Source organism: Brassica napus, chromosome C8 (assembly GCF_020379485.1).
Source record: "Brassica napus cultivar Da-Ae chromosome C8, Da-Ae, whole genome shotgun sequence".
Taxonomy (NCBI): Eukaryota; Viridiplantae; Streptophyta; class Magnoliopsida; order Brassicales; family Brassicaceae; genus Brassica; species Brassica napus.
In genome coordinates, this window is record NC_063451.1 from 42,403,098 (window position 1) to 42,420,668 (window position 17,571).

At 34.3% G+C, this 17,571-nt stretch overlaps 3 protein-coding genes and 1 pseudogene across 3 annotated transcripts; 2 read left to right on the forward strand and 2 right to left on the reverse strand.

The window, feature by feature from the left end:
* Positions 1-1,666: 1,666 nt before the first annotated feature.
* Positions 1,667-2,707, forward strand: LOC106365791. The gene is made up of 2 exons (XM_013805282.3): positions 1,667-2,107; positions 2,211-2,707. Exons 1-2 carry the CDS (start codon positions 1,770-1,772, stop codon positions 2,605-2,607), a joined length of 735 nt encoding a protein of 244 aa, XP_013660736.1. The 5' UTR covers positions 1,667-1,769; the 3' UTR covers positions 2,608-2,707.
* A 48-nt stretch (positions 2,708-2,755) lies between these two features.
* Positions 2,756-5,625, forward strand: LOC106365790 (galactinol synthase 6). The gene is made up of 5 exons (XM_013805280.3): positions 2,756-2,995; positions 3,086-4,307; positions 4,532-4,855; positions 4,942-5,076; positions 5,158-5,625. Exons 2-5 carry the CDS (start codon positions 3,975-3,977, stop codon positions 5,374-5,376), a joined length of 1,011 nt encoding a protein of 336 aa, XP_013660734.1. The 5' UTR covers positions 2,756-2,995; positions 3,086-3,974; the 3' UTR covers positions 5,377-5,625.
* A 362-nt stretch (positions 5,626-5,987) lies between these two features.
* On the reverse strand, positions 5,988-7,584 carry LOC106365789 (F-box protein AFR). The gene has a single exon (XM_013805279.3). The coding sequence runs from the start codon at positions 7,208-7,210 to the stop codon at positions 6,101-6,103; it is 1,110 nt and encodes a 369-aa protein (XP_013660733.1). The 5' UTR covers positions 7,211-7,584; the 3' UTR covers positions 5,988-6,100.
* A 3,601-nt stretch (positions 7,585-11,185) lies between these two features.
* On the reverse strand, positions 11,186-13,433 carry LOC106363970 (annotated as a pseudogene).
* Positions 13,434-17,571: the final 4,138 nt, after the last annotated feature.

Here is a 17,571-nt window from a genome sequence, read left to right on the forward strand (position 1 = left end):
TCACTACAACATATAGATAACAAAATATGACATATTAATATCTAAATGTAAGAACTTATAAATATATTATTTTAGATAAAATAAAAAGATGGAAAATGAGAGATCATTATGTCAAAAAATTATATTATAAAAATAGAATAAATAAATAGTATTATTGAAAATTTAGAATATTGCTATTTATTTTTATTTAGTTTGATATCTATACTATTATTTGTGAAGTGATTTTTCGGGGCTCACATGTTAAAAGTTAAACTGGCTAAATACGATGTTACCGTTAATGAATAATTAAATTTATTTTTATATATTTTTATATAATTAACCATTAAACATAAATCAATTATAATAAAAACTTTCAAAATCATTAAATAGTCTTGATAATTATAAGTTTATATATTAGCTATGTTTTGATAAACATAATTAATGATCTTGACAATTAATGAAGAATTAAAATTTAAAAATAAAAAACACAATCAAAAAAATTGTATATAAAGAGATTTCTACAATATAAACACAGCATTATTGTTTCTAATTTTTATAAAATAAATATTTATTTTTTAGTGAAAGACTGTATCATATATAAATAGTTTAATGTTTAAATTTTTTTATTGATTTTGTAAATGTGAATAAATTATTTTGTTAGTCTTTAAATTAATAATTTATTTATTAATAAATATTAGAAAAATAATTGTGTCGCTTGGCGGGCGAAACACCTAATATAATATATCAGTGAAAACGTTTTTATCGTATAAATAATGTTTCTAATATATAGTTATTTCAAAACATAAATAATTTCGAATTTAAGTTTATTTAATTTTTTTAGCTTTATATTAAATTAGGATAAACACGTCTTTTCATATATAAGAAATTGTAATTTTCAAAAATAAAAAATAAAGGTGTATTTTCAAATTTCAAATCACAAATAAGGTAATTTCAAATTATCCCATTTTTTTTAACATGACTCAGCAAAGTTATATGTTAATTAAATATAAATTGATCCTATATTCTCATTTTGAACCAGTCAAAGTTCTTGCTTACGCACTAATTCAGCATTACCAGTCTTGTTTTCTAATCTTTCATGTTTAATATATTTTCTTATCTTTAACACCATAATCGTTTTTAATTGGTACGAAAAGTAAACGGGATAAGGTTTAATTTGTCCACTTGTTTAATAAACTAATCATCCTACTACTTAACAATATATATCCACATAGTACTTTCCTTTTTAAAATATAAAGTAAGTTATACACGAATATTTTTGTATATCTTTTGACTTATTATTGCAAATCAGCATCTTATTTTCCGATCAATTTGATCTGTTCAAGATTTTTTTTCCCTTTTCCGATTGATAAACAAATCTTAAAATGAAAAAAAAAAAATCGAGGAACACAAATAAGAAACGGATAAGGTCGAGGTGGTACCCACCTAACATTAAACGGAGACACAAACCCGAAACGTCCGGCTAAGGGTCCAAAATCAAGCCAATAGAGTTTCGCCACGTCATCAAGACCGTGTCAATCGTCAAAGTTAGCGTGCCTCGGACTATTATTCCCATATTGAAAACATGTGCGTGTCTGCGTCTACACATAAGCCTCACAATACATACTGTAGTCGTATTTTTATACGATATTTGTTAATATAAATATAAATGAGAAATGATCCTTTATCCATCTTTATTCCATTTTTTCTCGATCAGTGGTGTTTGTTTGAGCTTTTTCTTCTCTCTTTCTTCTTCGATATTGCTTAACCAAGAGATCGTATCGGAAGATTAGATGGAGGTCATGGTGGGTTCATCGTTTGGAATCGGCACGGCGGCGTGCGTTAGAGATCGTGGCGGTGTATCGGCGCAGGATAAGGCCGTACCGCCGCCGGCTCTGTTAATGGCGGATGAATCGGGACGAGGAGGTGGATCGCAGATCGGGCTTGCCAGCCGTATCGAGTTAAGTATGAGTAATAAATCAGCGGAGGAATCGTCGGAGGATAGCTCATCGTCGATCGGAGAGATCAGCGATAACGAGGAGGAGGACGAAGACGACGCCGTTTCGTCACAAGGAGAAGGAGGAGCCCTCGTTTCGTTTAGTTCCTCTTTAGAAGACTCTCTACCGATTAAGTAAGTTTTCAATTTATCTAAGTGCAAGGCTTCGCAATGAAACTGTTATGTTGGTTTTGTCTGAATAGTACTGATAAAAAGTTTGTTTGTTTTGTTTGTTCAGGAGAGGGTTATCGAACCATTACGTGGGTAAATCAAAATCTTTTGGGAATTTAATGGAATCTAGCAACATTAAAGCAAAGGATCTGGAAAAAGTAGAAAACCCGTTCAATAAAAAGAGGAGGTTGATTATTGCAAATAAGCTGAGGAGTAGAGGAAGATCTATGTCAGTATCCAGTTTCTACACTTGGCAAAACCCTAATTCCACGCCTTTACTTGCACTCCAAGAACCCAATAAACTGGATGCTGACGGTGATATTCAAACTATCAGTTTGTTTGAGAGGAGGAAGATGATGATGAAGAGTAAGCAAGATTTGATGGCTCAGACTCAAAGTTGTTTCTGTCTAAGTAGTTTGCAAGAGGAAGATGACGACGGTGGTAGTTGTGATGATGATGAGTGATATATAATTCTCGTTTTTAATTACAGGATGTTTTAGTGGTGGAAGATTTGATTTGTTAAGAATATTATTATTTATTGGCAACACATTAAGACTTTCATCATCTTTTTTGTGTCTGATAATATGTTTTAAAATCATCTGAAAATTATTTTCACATATATGTCAGAAACCTTCATGTGAAGAGCTTCTTGAGAAAGTACTACCTCTCAAGTTTTGTGGAGGTTGATGAGGATCTATGGTTGTCGGAGTCCTTCATATTTTGAAACACTATGGTGCATTCATTAACTTTGGTAGAATCAACGGAATTCTTCATATCAGTTGGATCAATCATGACCGTATCTCAGATATTGCGTTTCACAACTGTTCTTTAGTTTGGTGACAACTCTCAAAGGTTATCCGCATATAAAATTTTGGATTTGAATCTTAAAACAATAATATACCTAACTTATTGTCTTACATGTTATGATACTAACGGTGACAGAGGAGAGGGACGTATGTGGTCTGTTTGGGTGTGGTCTATATGAAATATGAAGTGAATTGTGATAGATAATTGGAGATAAGCAGAGAAGCCTTTTGTCTGTTGTTGTATGTGTGAGCAGAGCAAACTAACACTGATTTCCGAATGGACACCAATACACAAAAGCTCATTGACATGTAACTCCTACGACAGACATTGTCCCATGTGTATTTTTTCTTAGTTTTAGTATTAGTTAGTGTATTACAATGTCAGGAATTCAGCGGAAGGGCTTTGCCCAAGCCCCCTAACAGAGCAAGACGTGGGCCTGAAGGTATCGATCAACAATGTTATCTTTTCGAACATTTATTTTGTATAACCTTTTTCGGACGTTTCGAATATTTAAGGTACAACCATATATGAGAGATATCTTGTAATTCCGATCTAAAAAATCTAAACATTATTGAGGTTTCCCATTATACAAATATTAGCCTTTATTTATAGATATATAAATATACTACTAATTTCAAAATATTTAACCATATATGTATACGAGATATCAAAAACTGTTTGAAGATTCTAGGAGTTTCCATGTATACAGAGCAAGTTTCTATGTTTTGGAATGTAATGACATATATATTTTCCATATAAAAGCTAATTGGATGATGGAGGCGACTCGTAATAAATCGGAAATATTGCAAATCGAGAGATTTCAGCTTATATGGAATCAAGATAAAGATAAAATGTATTTGAGATGATTTTGTTTCCATACTATCCTTGTCATTTAACTCCCTTCACGCTCTCTACCTCTTATATAACGAAGGATGGTTTCTCCATTTCTTTCATCCACTTCTAAACACAAGCTCCAAACGAGATAAAAAAAAGTTTCAATCTAATCTTCTTTTAATTGTTTGAAATGGCGCCGAAGGATATGACCGTGGAGAGAAAGGGAGAAGTTGACATGGTGGCGAGCCCAAACGATGGAAAAATGGCATATGTGACCTTTTTAGCTGGAAATCTAGACTATTGGATGGGTGTAGTTGGTCTCGCCAAGGGACTCCGTAAAGTGAACTCGGCTTATCCTCTTGTGGTGGCGATTCTTCCAGATGTGCCAGAAGAACATCGTCAAATCTTGGTTGCTCAGGGTTGCATTGTCCGAGAGATTGACCCAGTTATTCCGCCAGAAAACCAAGCCGGTTATGCTATGGCTTATTACGTCATCAATTACTCAAAGCTTCGTATTTGGGAGGTACAAATCTTACTTACCATAGGATATTTGTATATCATTTCTTTTTTGAAATTTAGTCCCGATCTAGTCCATTTAACTCCAAACCAATAGCGATTCACAAAACTCATATATTTATTTCATCATATGACCATATCTTTTATTTGCATTGCATGTATACAAAGCATGCAATAGCTAGTTAGATTGATTTACACATGGATTTAATGAATGTTATTTTATAAATGCAGTTTGTGGAGTATGAGAAGATGATATATCTTGATGGAGACATACAAGTGTTTGATAACATTGATCATCTTTTTGATTCTCCTTCTGGCTACTTGTATGCCGTTAGAGACTGCTTTTGCGAGGGTAGTTGGTCCAAAACACCTCAATATGAGATTGGTTACTGCCAACAGTCACCAGAAAAGGTGACATGGCCAGTGGAGACTTATGGTCCTCCGCCACCAATGTACTTCAATGCTGGTATGTTGGTCTTTGAACCAAACCTCCTCACTTACAAGGATATGCTTCAAGTTGTTAAAGTCACTGCTCCAACTTCTTTTGCTGAACAGGTCTGGTTTTATTTTAAGTTTTGTTTTTCATTACGCGATGTAGCTTTATATATTTTAAGACTAATATTATTGTTTATTTCTGATAGGATTTTCTGAATATGTACTTTAAAGACATTTACAAGCCAATTCCTACAACCTACAACCTCGTAATGGCTATGCTTTGGCGTCATCCTGAACATGTTGACCTTGATCATATCAAAGTTGTTCATTACTGTGCCAAAGTATGTTTTATTTTCTTTAAATTGCCAATATTTTCTTAACACATATAATATGTATATAGTTACTGAAGTGCTATTTAATAGGGCTCAAAGCCTTGGAGATTCACTGGAGCTGAAGAGCATATGGATCGAGAAGATATCAAAATGTTGGTGAAAAAATGGTGGGAAATTTATGATGATTCAAATTTGGATTACAAGAACTTGGTTGAGACTGAGTTGAAGCTTAACCCGATCATCACAACCCTAGCTTCCAAGGAACCAGTCGGTGATTGCCTTACCAGCCTTGCTCCCTCAGCCGCATAATCAATCTTATTGTGGAGTCTATTTTATTTCACGTTCTGTTTTTCCCTTTAATTCAAGGTTAAGCTATATATATAATTTTTTATAAAATTATATATGGCAACCTCTTTTTAAGTTTTATGTTTGCGTCTCGAGTGGTTTTGGTCTTGTGTTTTGTCAATGACAACAACCTCGATCACCCTCCTTGCTTTTGTGTCTCATCCTCTTGTTAAATCTTTTATCAATAATAAGAAGAGAATGCTGTTTTGGATATAGTTATGTTTTTTCTTTTGTTCTGTTTTTGTAAAACCAGCTTTATAAATATTTAATAATTTGAGAAGGTAACTTTGGATGTGGCTTGTCTTCGATATTGTACGATTCTAAGCTCGAGTCTACTTGGTTTGTGACTATTGGATGATGCAAACAACCGAGAAGCAAAATACGAGACACTTGTTTATTCAGTGTTTACCACTTTCCTTGTAAGAAGAAGAAGGATCGTTGCATTTCGAAGCAGCTCTGTGTAGCCCTCAACGTGACTCGGGCGAGATTGAGGTCAGGTCATTTGTGAAGTTGTGTCTTTGGTTCGGTATCGTTCCAATTCTAAGATCTCTCAGCTATTTACACTCATTCTAATATTTGTGTAAACCTTTCACATACGGCTTCACGTAACTAACCCAAGCGAATCACCATATATACACTCCAGTCTTTGAGACAAAATAATAAGAAAATAGTACTATTATATAATCAATCAGACATAAAGCACGTGACAACTAGCAGGTGAAAACTGAGTACGAGCTTGATGAGAAGACGACGCGATCATCCTCCACTCAACACTGAATTCCCCGTTTTGCCCCTCATCCACTCTACCTTCCGCCACGTTAAGCCCTTCGCCCACCACGAAGACCCGGTCCTCGACTCCCGCCACGGCGAAAGGACGCCTCATCGTCTTTCTCGGAAGCTTCTCTCCACTCACGTACCTCCACGTGTCGTCTTCGGACGAATAAACCTTCATCGGAAAATCGCCGTGCTCCGAGATCACGAACAGCCTCCCCCGGACCACGACGCTCACGCCCGTCCACCCTTCCTTCATCCCGCCGCTCATCTCTCGCCACGTGTCCTTATCAGAGTCGTACACGTGTCCCATCGGCGGAAACATGAACGGCCACGCCCAGCCCTCCGTCACCAGCATCTCTTTCCCGATCACGGCGGAGTCGTACTTCGCCAGCACCATCGGAAGCCTCGCGGATTCCTTCCACGTGTCGCTCTCCGGATCGTACGATTCGACGTCCTTCGTCGCTTCTCCGCCGCCGTCCAAGCTCCCGCCGACGGCCGTGATTTTGCCGTTTAGATTCCCGGAGACGAAGTACGTTCTCGGACTCAGCATCGGAGACGCGAGCGACCAGCGGTTCGTCAAGGCGGTGTAGACGACGGCGGAGCGAGAGGATTCGCCGCCGCCGAGGACGAAAAGCTTTCCCTGACGTGGGGTCGACGCGCAGGAGAGCGCGTGGGGAGACGAGATCTTGGCGAAGGAGCTGGGCATCGGAGGTAAAACGAACCAACGGCCGGATGAGAGATCGAGGGATTGCCATTGAACCTTGGCCGTTGATTTGTTGAAGGAGAAGACGAAGAGGTAAGGCGAGGAGATGGATAGAGATTGCTTGGAGAGGAGGAAGCTCGGGTTGGTGATTGTTGTGTTCCAAGAAGATGAAACGGAGCGAAGGAGAGCATGGTATGGGTAAGGAAGACGAAGGAGACAAAGCTCCGCGATCTCGTTGGGTAAACCTGGGATTAAAGGCTTAGTCTTTGTTCTTGTTTCTTCTTCTTCTTGTTGATCAATGCTAGTTTGTGTTTCTGTCATTGTTGTTTCTTGAGAGATTCAGAAATGTTTTAAAACTGTTTATAGAAAAGGCAAATGGAGAGTTGTTGGTTGGTTGAAACTCGCTATGGTGGAAGCAGTTTGATAAAAGGTCGCATTCGATGAATGAGAGGAGGAGGAGTCTCGAGAAACTCGTGTTTCAAACAAGTCCACGTTTGTGTGTCTGCAGATTTGCGTTGATGTCCGTACTTTTTGAGATGAAGTGTATCTAGATTGGGACAACAACTTTTGGCAGACACATGTTAAGTTTTGCAGTCATTGCTTAATATAGTATTTTACAAGAATTTTTTATTAAGAAAAGTACGTATTACAAAAGAGTTTGCTTGTACATGCAATTTAATCAAGTAGTTAAAGATTCTTCTTTGTGGTATGACTAAATAGAAGACTAAAAAGACATTGATTCTCAAAGTCTGCAGAAAAAGTTGAAGCAAATGTTGTCAACACTCTCACATCTTCCTCCTTATTAGGGGAAAGTAGTAGTGTGTCCTGATTGGAATTTGGAATCTGGAATCTAAGAACATCACTTTCCAGAATTTTTTAGGGTGGAGTTCTTATGAGAATATAAGAAACTTAAAAATTAAGAAATTGACTACTTTAAGAAACTGTTTTTTAACATTTTAATTAAAAAATTTAGAAACTGTTTTTTGTATTCTCTTAATAACCTCACCCTAAAAAACACCGGATAATGATGTTCTAACGCTTTCTGCAGATGTGTTCAGAGCTCAATAGCGTCAACTGACGAGGCCAAGCTCATATCATCAGGTTGGGAATATAACATTCTGGTTTCTCGATCTTATGAATTATGGTATTATTCTAAACCAATACTTTTCCTCCACATTAGCATTGTCATGGTCCCCTCCTTAAAAGTTAAAACATAAGAAATGCTTTAGCCACACATATACATCATTTTGAGGCCACACAATTTCCTTAGAAAAATTTAGTAAAATAAGCAATTTTTAAGTTTTTGTCACAAAAATATCGCCTAAAAAAGAAAATGACCAAAATTTTTTATTAAAAGGTAAAATGTAGTTTTTATCTTACGGTTAACTAATTTAGACTTAGGGTTTAAAGTCAAAAGGTGAGGTTTTAGGGATAGGGTTTCAAATTTTTAAAAATTAAAAATTAAAATTAAAATTTTCAAAACAAAAAGAGGCTATTTTGATCATTTTTCTTTTTTTGAGAACTATTTTGTGACAAAAACTTAAAAATGTCTATTCGAGAAAATTGCACATTTCTTAATCGATATATTTTTTTTAACGCTGGATAATTATGCTATTACAACTATGAGAAATATTACATACGTTTCTACAGCTGACAATTCTACATGCCGTATGAGGATTCACGTCTGACTGCATCACCTGAGCCGCCCTACGGGATAGACGCTTGACGGTACTCCTTATTCACGGCATCTCCAAAAAAAACTCTATTTTATAATAGAGTTTTTTGCTCTTCAAAAAGTAACTTCAAAACTTTGAGAGTTTAAAAAAGTGAAACTTCATTACTCAAATTTCTAAATTTGAAGTTTCATCTTTTTATTTGCATTATGGTCCTTATAATTACACATCACATTTATGGTTCTTAAGTATTTTTTCATTTATCGTTTAATCTTTAAAGCTTTTGTATATCTAAATTTTTCAAATTTATTTTTATAAACTCAAATTTTGCACATAAAATTAAATATAATTTTGAAATAAGATTTATACTATTTTAAAACTAGAATTAGACAACATGTATTACAAAAGAAATTTAATTATTTAAAAAAAAAAGATACATGAAAACATAATTATTACACAAATTTAAATATTACAACAACAGTAATAGTCTAGTAAATTTTCTCTAGAACCTCTAAAATTTTTTCCAAATTTTTTTTTGTAGAACCGAAGACGAAACATTATGGAAATAAGTTTTATGAAATTATGTGGTATTTTGCTTGTAGTTTAATATTTAATTGAGACAATTGGCTGAATATATCCAAATCACCAAGAAATTAAGAAACTACCCTAAAACAATAAAAATTAATGTATTTTTGTCATATTTTCCCGTTTTACCCCTGCTCTAATTTCTTATATGTTTCTCTTTCTTGCCCTAAATTTTGATTATATATACTACAATAATTGTTAACCGCTAGGATAATATTAGTTGAATAGATAATGATTAAGTTAACATGTTAACATAATTTATAACTTCTAACAGAATATATATATTAGTTACGATTGCTACTTTAACCATTTTACCAAACAATGTAAAAAGCGATAACATATTTTGTAACAGTTAACCAAACATGTATCAGCTAATCATAATATGTTTTATATAATATGAATACAAAGTTTCAACGTAAACTATTATGTGACTTGTTTTAACCTACTAACTTATTTCATAGCATCTAACAAACTATTTATCAGCCAAGACAAGCTATTTTTAAAAAAAAAATTACAAACGGTTTTAAAAGCATGTTCATGTTTTATAACACCTAAGTAAACATTTATCAGCTAATGATAATATATTTTGTGAAAAACTCGACATCCACCGGTTTAGTAACAACTAACCAAACATGCATATACTCACAATATTTGATTTGTAGCATGTAATCAAACAATTATCCGTTAACTTTATAAATATCGACTACAAGCACAATAACTTAAATGTTAGATTCAGGTTTCATTAATGTCGGAAAATTTCTATATTTCTTGATTATACAAACCATCAATACAACTATGAGCTTTTACTGGCGAATGAATCGAAGAGATCTCACATGTATATTAAACAAAATTTCTTAGACATTCATATCACGGTCAGATTGAGTAAAAGAATAGAGATGACAGATACAAAACTCATGTGAGGATAGTACTCATTAGATTCATACTTTGTATTAATTGAAATATACGTACCCGTTGCTGATTCACATCGTTGGAAACAGAAAATATAAGGAAAAAAACATTTGTAGATTAATAGGAAAAAAAATTGTGTTTGGTGATTTTAAAAATAAACAAGAGAGAGAAATAAGAAGATTGTTCTCGGCAGAAGATAATAAGAAGACACAAGAGAGATAATGGTTCAGATAGTTGGGGCAGAGGTAATTCTCAGTGTCAAAATTAGTCCTAGGGTATTTTGCAAATATTGGTTTTTTGGTGTATATAGAGCCTAATTTCTCTATTTATTAATTATGTATTTCTATTTATAATTTTATATTTTAGTGTAAAATTTTATTAATTAATATTACTGTTATGTTTTACATATGTGCTAGTTATTTATAAAAGTTTTATGGATTTACATTTATTATGACAAATATAAGGACCATATCATAAATTATAAATAATTTTGAAATTAGATTTGAAGTTTTGCTTTTGGAGTAGAACACATTGAAACTTCAAATATAGAATTATGCAAACTCTAAAATAGAGAATCTTTTTGGAGATGCTCTCAGTTAAGTTATTTGAACCAGCAAATATAATTTTAGCGTTGCAAGTTTCATGATTTAATTTTTTTTGTTACATTATTAATTATGTTTTGTTATAAATGTATGTTAGCTTGTATATATTTTTATAGGAGGATCTGCCCAAAATAATCTAAAATTTGAGTTTGAATGAAAATATATACCCAATATTCAATTAATTCAAAATAACTTAAAATGATATTTCATCATTATAAACAAAAACAAAATACATGTTTACTATTATAAGTCTGCGAATGAGTTTAATCTCAATATTAATTTATAAAACTATAAAAATATTATGATGAAAAATAAATGAAAATCGTATAAATATAAACAATTATAAATTATATAATTAAAATTTAATAGTTATGAAGTAGATGAAACAATATAGATAATGTATAATATCTATTTTTCTTATTTAATCATTTTTTAATGTGTGAAAAACTTAAATAATGTATAATATAAAACAGAGGAAATGATAATGACCTTGAGAAATTGCACGTTAAAACAATGATAAAAAATAATAAACAGACAATATACTAGCTGCCTTGTGTGATAAATTTCTATATATGAGTTAGGGACTCGAGTGCTCAGGTTCATGTTATTACATGAAATAGAGTCTGTAGTTACCAGAAAAAATGAAAATAGGAAATAAAGTACTATGGGCTAAATCAGAGAAAATCGACCCAATGAGCATAAGAATCTTTCAAGAGCATATGAGCTATATAGGTCCTGGACTCGCTCACCAACAAAAGGTTCAGTAAAACTATGGTTTTGTGATCTCACTGTACAAACAAGCGTTGCAGAATCAAACAGCACTAGTTTGGGCGAGACTAATACGTGACGTTGTTGGGCAGATTTCTGATGACGTTACTCTTCATTCCGAGCTTAACACGCATTCTCGCTCCTCTTTTGTTCATCTCTCTCATCACCTTCATCCTCACTATGTCCTCCTTGGACTGCACTGTTGCTAGACCCATGCTTTTGTACCTGCGTTGTTTAACATCCATCCAAGTCAAGATTCTACAATGCCTGATTCGCTGATTATACGAGTAAAAAGAGACGACCACTGATGGGTCTCCAAGACAAACCTCAAGGCTAGAGAGTTGACGATGTGCTTCTGAGAAGATGGTGGTGGCTTCTGTTTGTAGTAGCGCATGAATGAATTCTCGAGACCCCAGAGTCCTGGACGTTACTTTGTTCTCCCCTCTCTTGGTGATCACAAGCTCAGACCCACCAAAAAGCTCTACGGTATTAGCTGGTTCACCAGATACAACCATCTGGTTTTCACCTTCATTGGCGTAACTATACAAACAAAAGAAACAATAGTTCAAGCACGATTCCGTGGATACTAAAAGAGAGGAAGGTTAGATACATGCTGCTGTAGTCATAAAACTCTTCTAGTTCTGCATCTTCTTCATCACCACCGTCACCATAGTGCACTTTGCAATGACTCTTGGCTTCCATATGCTTTCGAACAGCTTCCAAGCTGCTGAACGGATGGCACAACTCATTGCAGTAGAGACAAATGAAGTCCCTCTTGACCTGTAAGAGAAAAAAAAGATCTTTAACCGTCTGTTGAATCACCGAGGGCTAAAAGTGATGAGACGAAACTACATACCTTTAGACCAACGTAGGTTAGGAACCCTTTAGGATCCTTGAGGTACTCGATATCAGGAATGAAGAACCCATGGAACTTATGCATATGACCATGCACTTCTCTAGCGTCTTATGCTTTTTATCACACATCAAACAGCAAGTCGGATCCAATTCAAACTCGATATCGTCCTCCTCCATGTCTTCACCAGAACCTGACTCATCCATATCTTCACCCTTCAAATCCTCGTCAGAATCAACCTCAACCCATTCTTCTTCTTCTTCACTCTCTTCCTCAATCGGAGCAGGCTCCTTCCTCTCAACACGGCGAGGAGGAGGGAGCTGCTTGATTATCGCTTTATCCTACTCCCCGTTGTTGCTCGTCCCTCCTTGTGAAGAAGCGTTCAAAACGTGGCTCTTCGATTTCAGATGCTGCTCGTGAGCTTTGGAACTCCTGTAAGCTTTGTCACAGACTCCACAAGTGTAAAGCAAAGGTGCTTCAAACGATTTGATCCTCTCCTGAGCTAACGCAGCTTGTCTAGCGTCAAACAAACCTTCCGTAACTCCAGGAACACCAGTAATCTAACATTTCAACAATCGCTATTCTCATAAGCATTTCAACCCTAACGAAGCTTACAATCAGCTTGTATCATAGGCTTTTCCCGAGGAAACAAACGATCGAGCAGTTTCATTCGAAGAAACTCTAAGGGGGAGAATCACTGACCTTGCGCTTGAGATTGTAGCGGTGCCACTCGGACTTGTAATGGAGCTTCTGCTCAGCGTCGTCTTCGAACTCCTTGTTACATGAATTACACATGCTAAGCCTGACATCGCTTGTACCTTGATTCGATTGAGAAATGGAGAAGTTTTTGAGGTTTATGGATTGTGGGATGTGATATATATATTTTGAAGCGACGGCTCGTAGTAGGCCTGCGCATAAAAACCATAATCCGAAATCCGAACTGAACCCGAACCGAAAAATCCGAAATGTAAAAAATACCCGAATGGATCTTGTAAGGTGGTACAAAACATATCCGAGCCCGAAGTGTTATTAACCAAACCCGAACGGGTAAACCGAAAAAACCAAAACAACCAAAAAAATCCGAAAAGATATCCGAAGAAACCTGTCCGAATGTCCAAACTAATATACAATGTAATTATATGAAACATGAATATATATTTCAAATATTCGATTTCATATTTATTTTGATATGGTATCTAACAATAAGTATTTAAAATTTATATAACTACTTTAAATACTTAATTATATATAAATAAGTATATATTTCTTATGTTTTGCTTTTAAATTCTAGATTTTATTTCGGGTATATCCGAACCGATCCGATATAACCTGAATCCGAATGATATATTGTTATTTTATAGGTTGTATGATGTGATACAAAACCGATCCGAACCCGATGTGTTATATCCGAATCCGATCCGTACTTGCAAATCTACTAGAATGGGACCTAGGAGGTGTTATCAAAAGGAACCGAAATCCAAAAAACCCGATCCGAACGTCAACGGGTACACGAACGCCCATGCCTAGCTCGTAGGGTCGGTTGAGGGAAGAAGGTAAAAGCGAAGTTTGTTAACGACGACGATGATATGCGTTTTGCGTAAGCGGTGATGTATTATGGGTCGGGTCAAGATCCGATTAGGTTTTAATATTTGGCCCAAACGGAAAGTATAGTCGGCTGGACTGTTTCTTATTTAAACCACGAGCGCATTCAGATAGTTTAATAATTTATAATTTAATTTACCTATTTGAATATTTATAAGGATGAATTCGTGAGATATACATAAGGGGCACTAAAATAAATAATATGTCCATTCTACAGTATAAGCTCATCGATGTGATAGGTTCTTAAAAAAATGACATTACTATCTTTCAAAGAACCCGTGGACGTGTTGAAGAGAAATCAACTAAAACTATATTCTTTATAGTATCGACACAGTTGTAAGGTAGCAGATGAGTTGTTGAGAGTAGGAAACGAACCTATACATGAAGAGGAAGAGATGACGATTGGTGACTGTGGTGGAAGAAGAGAAGATAGTGACAGTGCCGAAACAATCAATAGTAGTAATGGTGACAATGGAACGCTTGACATGAATGAAGAACATAAAAAAAAAGAGCTACGAGAGAAGAAAAGGTCGAGGAAAAGGATAAAAAATAAGAAACAAACGTGAAGAAAAAATATTGTACTAGACTATACTTCTACGATTATCTAGAATAGTATGCTATAATATTAACAAGAATTTTCGCAAGAACTTATGTATATTCTTCATGTAAATGTATTGTTCGTGAAAAAATGGTGGATCATTATATATTAAATGTTGTCATTACAAAACTCTAAAAGTCGGATTCATTTCAGTAGCATACAACCTTTAGTACCATGAATTTATATTCTACTATATTTGTTACAACAATTCAAAATAAAACATATTAACAAAGAGCATTGTTTTTCTTCTCCAATGCAACTCACCATCTAATTCTGGGATGGTTATTAGTGGCGGCGGTGCTGAAAAATAAGACAATGGAGCTGATGGAGTAGTGAAAGAGAAGAATTAGACGGCGAAGGAGATACACTTTGCCGAAGAGAAAGAAAAATATTATAGCATACTATACTGTAATTATAAAATAGAATAAAATATGTTACACAATATTACTGTTCATCTTCCCAAATTCAATCTATCCTTTGCTTCTTCATCACTATCTCCAACCCACCGAACCAAACACCTTGCATATATAATCACCCACAGATACAACCGCCACAGCCAATCACCACAAGAACCCTAAATAGCTTCTCGGACACCCTCACCCCTCTCGTTCATCGTCTCTCTTTGAAATTCCTCTATCTCTTTTCTTCATTTATGATGTGTCGTCTGTGTTCAAAGTTTGTTTGAAGTGAAAGAAATCTCTTCAATTGAAGAAGACACATCGACATCAGACTTTTTCACGCGCATGGATAAGGGTATGTTCGTCACTTTGTAGATTAATATGTATAATATCATAGCCAGACATTCTTATGGTTAGAAACATTATTTTTGATTTTCTTATGTGTATGTCACCTAATTCCCCTATTTATAAACAGAATTATTCAAGTTTGGTTTAATTAGGTCTATTTGGGTTCGGTTGAAATCTTTGTCAGTTCTGTTTGGGTTCAGATATCGATTTAAACTATATAAAAAAAATCAGAAAATTTAACATGCTTTAAAATCCAAAACTACAAACAATATAAAAGATATTATATTCAATAATGTATTTTAAATATCTAAACCTAACATGAAAATTGCTGACACAAAAAAACACTACCATGAAAATTAGTTTGGTTGGGATATTTGGGTAAAGAACTAGTAGACATTTTTGGTGTTTTGAGTTTTTTTTATATGTTTAGGTATTTTCGACATTTTCAAATATTTTGGATAATTCAGAATATTTTTGAATACTTTAGATATTTTAGATATTTTATCTAAAATAAATATATTTAGGTATATAATTGTGATTTGGATATTTTCGGTAATCCAAAATATTTTGATTTGTGTCGGGATCGGATCTGGTTCTTTTGATACCAAAATTTTGATCAGATATTTACCTATTTTGATTCAAATATGATATATTATTTTGGATCAAGTTCGGTTTGGTTCTTCATATTCAAATTCAAGTATTTTACCCAACCCTATATATTCCTATGGCCTTTTTGTTTTGTTTAGCTAACTCAAGCTTTGTTGATTGAAGAGTGACTGTGGAATAATACAACAACATTAAAAAGATTACCAAACAAAATCACTATGGGATAATACAACAACATTAAACAACAATACGAAAATCTATACAAATTTTAAAAATTGTTTTTTTTAGAATATAGTAATATTGAATCCGAGTTAACTGAAATAGGCTTATTAAGTAGAGTGAAAAACATATGAAAAAACAAAATAAAATAAAAAGTAAAAGAAGATGCTCAAACTCAATTAGAGTACATTCATCCCTAGTTTTTTTTTGTCTTGTAAACAAGAATTTGAAGTTGAACATATTAAAACAAAAAGAAGGTGAGTTAACATTAAACCCCTAAAAATTAACCACATGTCATTGCATTTGCCACGATCCACGAGCATCCAGTGCCTTTTTCTTGTTCACATGGCAAAGGAAAGTTTGATCACCCTTTATCCTCGTGAGTTTATTTTCTCTCTAACTTCTTTTCTGGTCGAAGCCATATTTCCTCACATCTTCATTTAATTCATACCATGACGGCACCACAAAAGTTATTATATCACTACAAAATGAACAGAGAAGTGAAAAATCGATTCTCTATTTCCATGGCGCATGAGATAAGATACAAATATACTCACTATACCGCAACAAACAAAACGTTTGCAGATGAAATTTTCAAGTAAGAACTTAAGTCTATATATTTGTATCCATATTTAATACTTAACTAACAAACAATATCTTCTAGAGTTAGGGTTACTTTGGTTGTGTAACCCCATAAAGAATTCGAGATATTTTTGTATCTTATCTTCTTTAATGGAAAAAGTTTGCATGAGTGGGTGAGAGAGAGGATTTTCACGTAAAATTCATAAGCAGGAAATTAAAGGAGGGAAACAAATAGTTGTCTCTTTCACATGTTTCTCCTTTGTGTGTTTCTTTGTCCCACTACTTCTAATATAATTTCTACCCTCAGTTTTTTCTGTAAAAATTATTGTTACATTTGTAAAAATATGCAGTATATTAGAAATAATCATTTACACAATACAATAGGATTTCTACGCTAGTTTAAAGTGCTCTGCCTTTTGTCTTCTCCTGGAACTTCTCTTGTTATCCAGGAGCACAAAAGTTCTGTAACAGAACACTATTTAGTGCTAAACTAAGATCACTTTCATTACTTAAAACTGTAAGTAATATGATAATCAAGTGGTGGTGGTCTAGACTCTAGACGTCTAGTGGTTCCCATTTAAGAAGGAATTATCTTGTTAGTTTAGGTTAGAGATCAATTCCCTTCAAGCTTAGATTAGGCTTAGAGTTGACTAATATCTCCCATTTGACACTAGAAAAAATCTGGTGAATGGGGTACTCGGCAGTCACACTCGCCTTAGGGATTAATCGTGTGTTACAAACTCGGATACCTCATGCTTATAAAAGAAACTTAATAATATGATGAAGAAATGAAAATAACTATTGTTGCTGTCGAGACCTAAAGTTGTGAAATACATTAAAATAAACGAAATGCCACGTAAAAATCCGAAGGGGCAAAAGAAGTGAACTCATGATCTGGCTTACTTTACCAAAAGTGCACATACAAACAAGCCTCCCTCA

Bases quoted from the DNA above. Each gene is read 5' to 3' on its own strand.
- LOC106365791 (XM_013805282.3), top strand. From the start codon at position 1,770: ATGGAGGTCATGGTGGGTTCATCGTTTGGAATCGGCACGGCGGCGTGC. The intron at 2,108-2,210 runs GTAAGTTTTCAA...TTGTTTGTTCAG, and splicing joins GAAGACTCTCTACCGATTAA to GAGAGGGTTATCGAACCATT.
- LOC106365790 (XM_013805280.3), top strand. From the start codon at position 3,975: ATGGCGCCGAAGGATATGACCGTGGAGAGAAAGGGAGAAGTTGACATG. The intron at 4,308-4,531 runs GTACAAATCTTA...TTATAAATGCAG, and splicing joins CAAAGCTTCGTATTTGGGAG to TTTGTGGAGTATGAGAAGAT. The intron at 5,077-5,157 runs GTATGTTTTATT...GCTATTTAATAG, and splicing joins TTGTTCATTACTGTGCCAAA to GGCTCAAAGCCTTGGAGATT.
- LOC106365789 (XM_013805279.3), bottom strand. From the start codon at position 7,210: ATGACAGAAACACAAACTAGCATTGATCAACAAGAAGAAGAAGAAACA.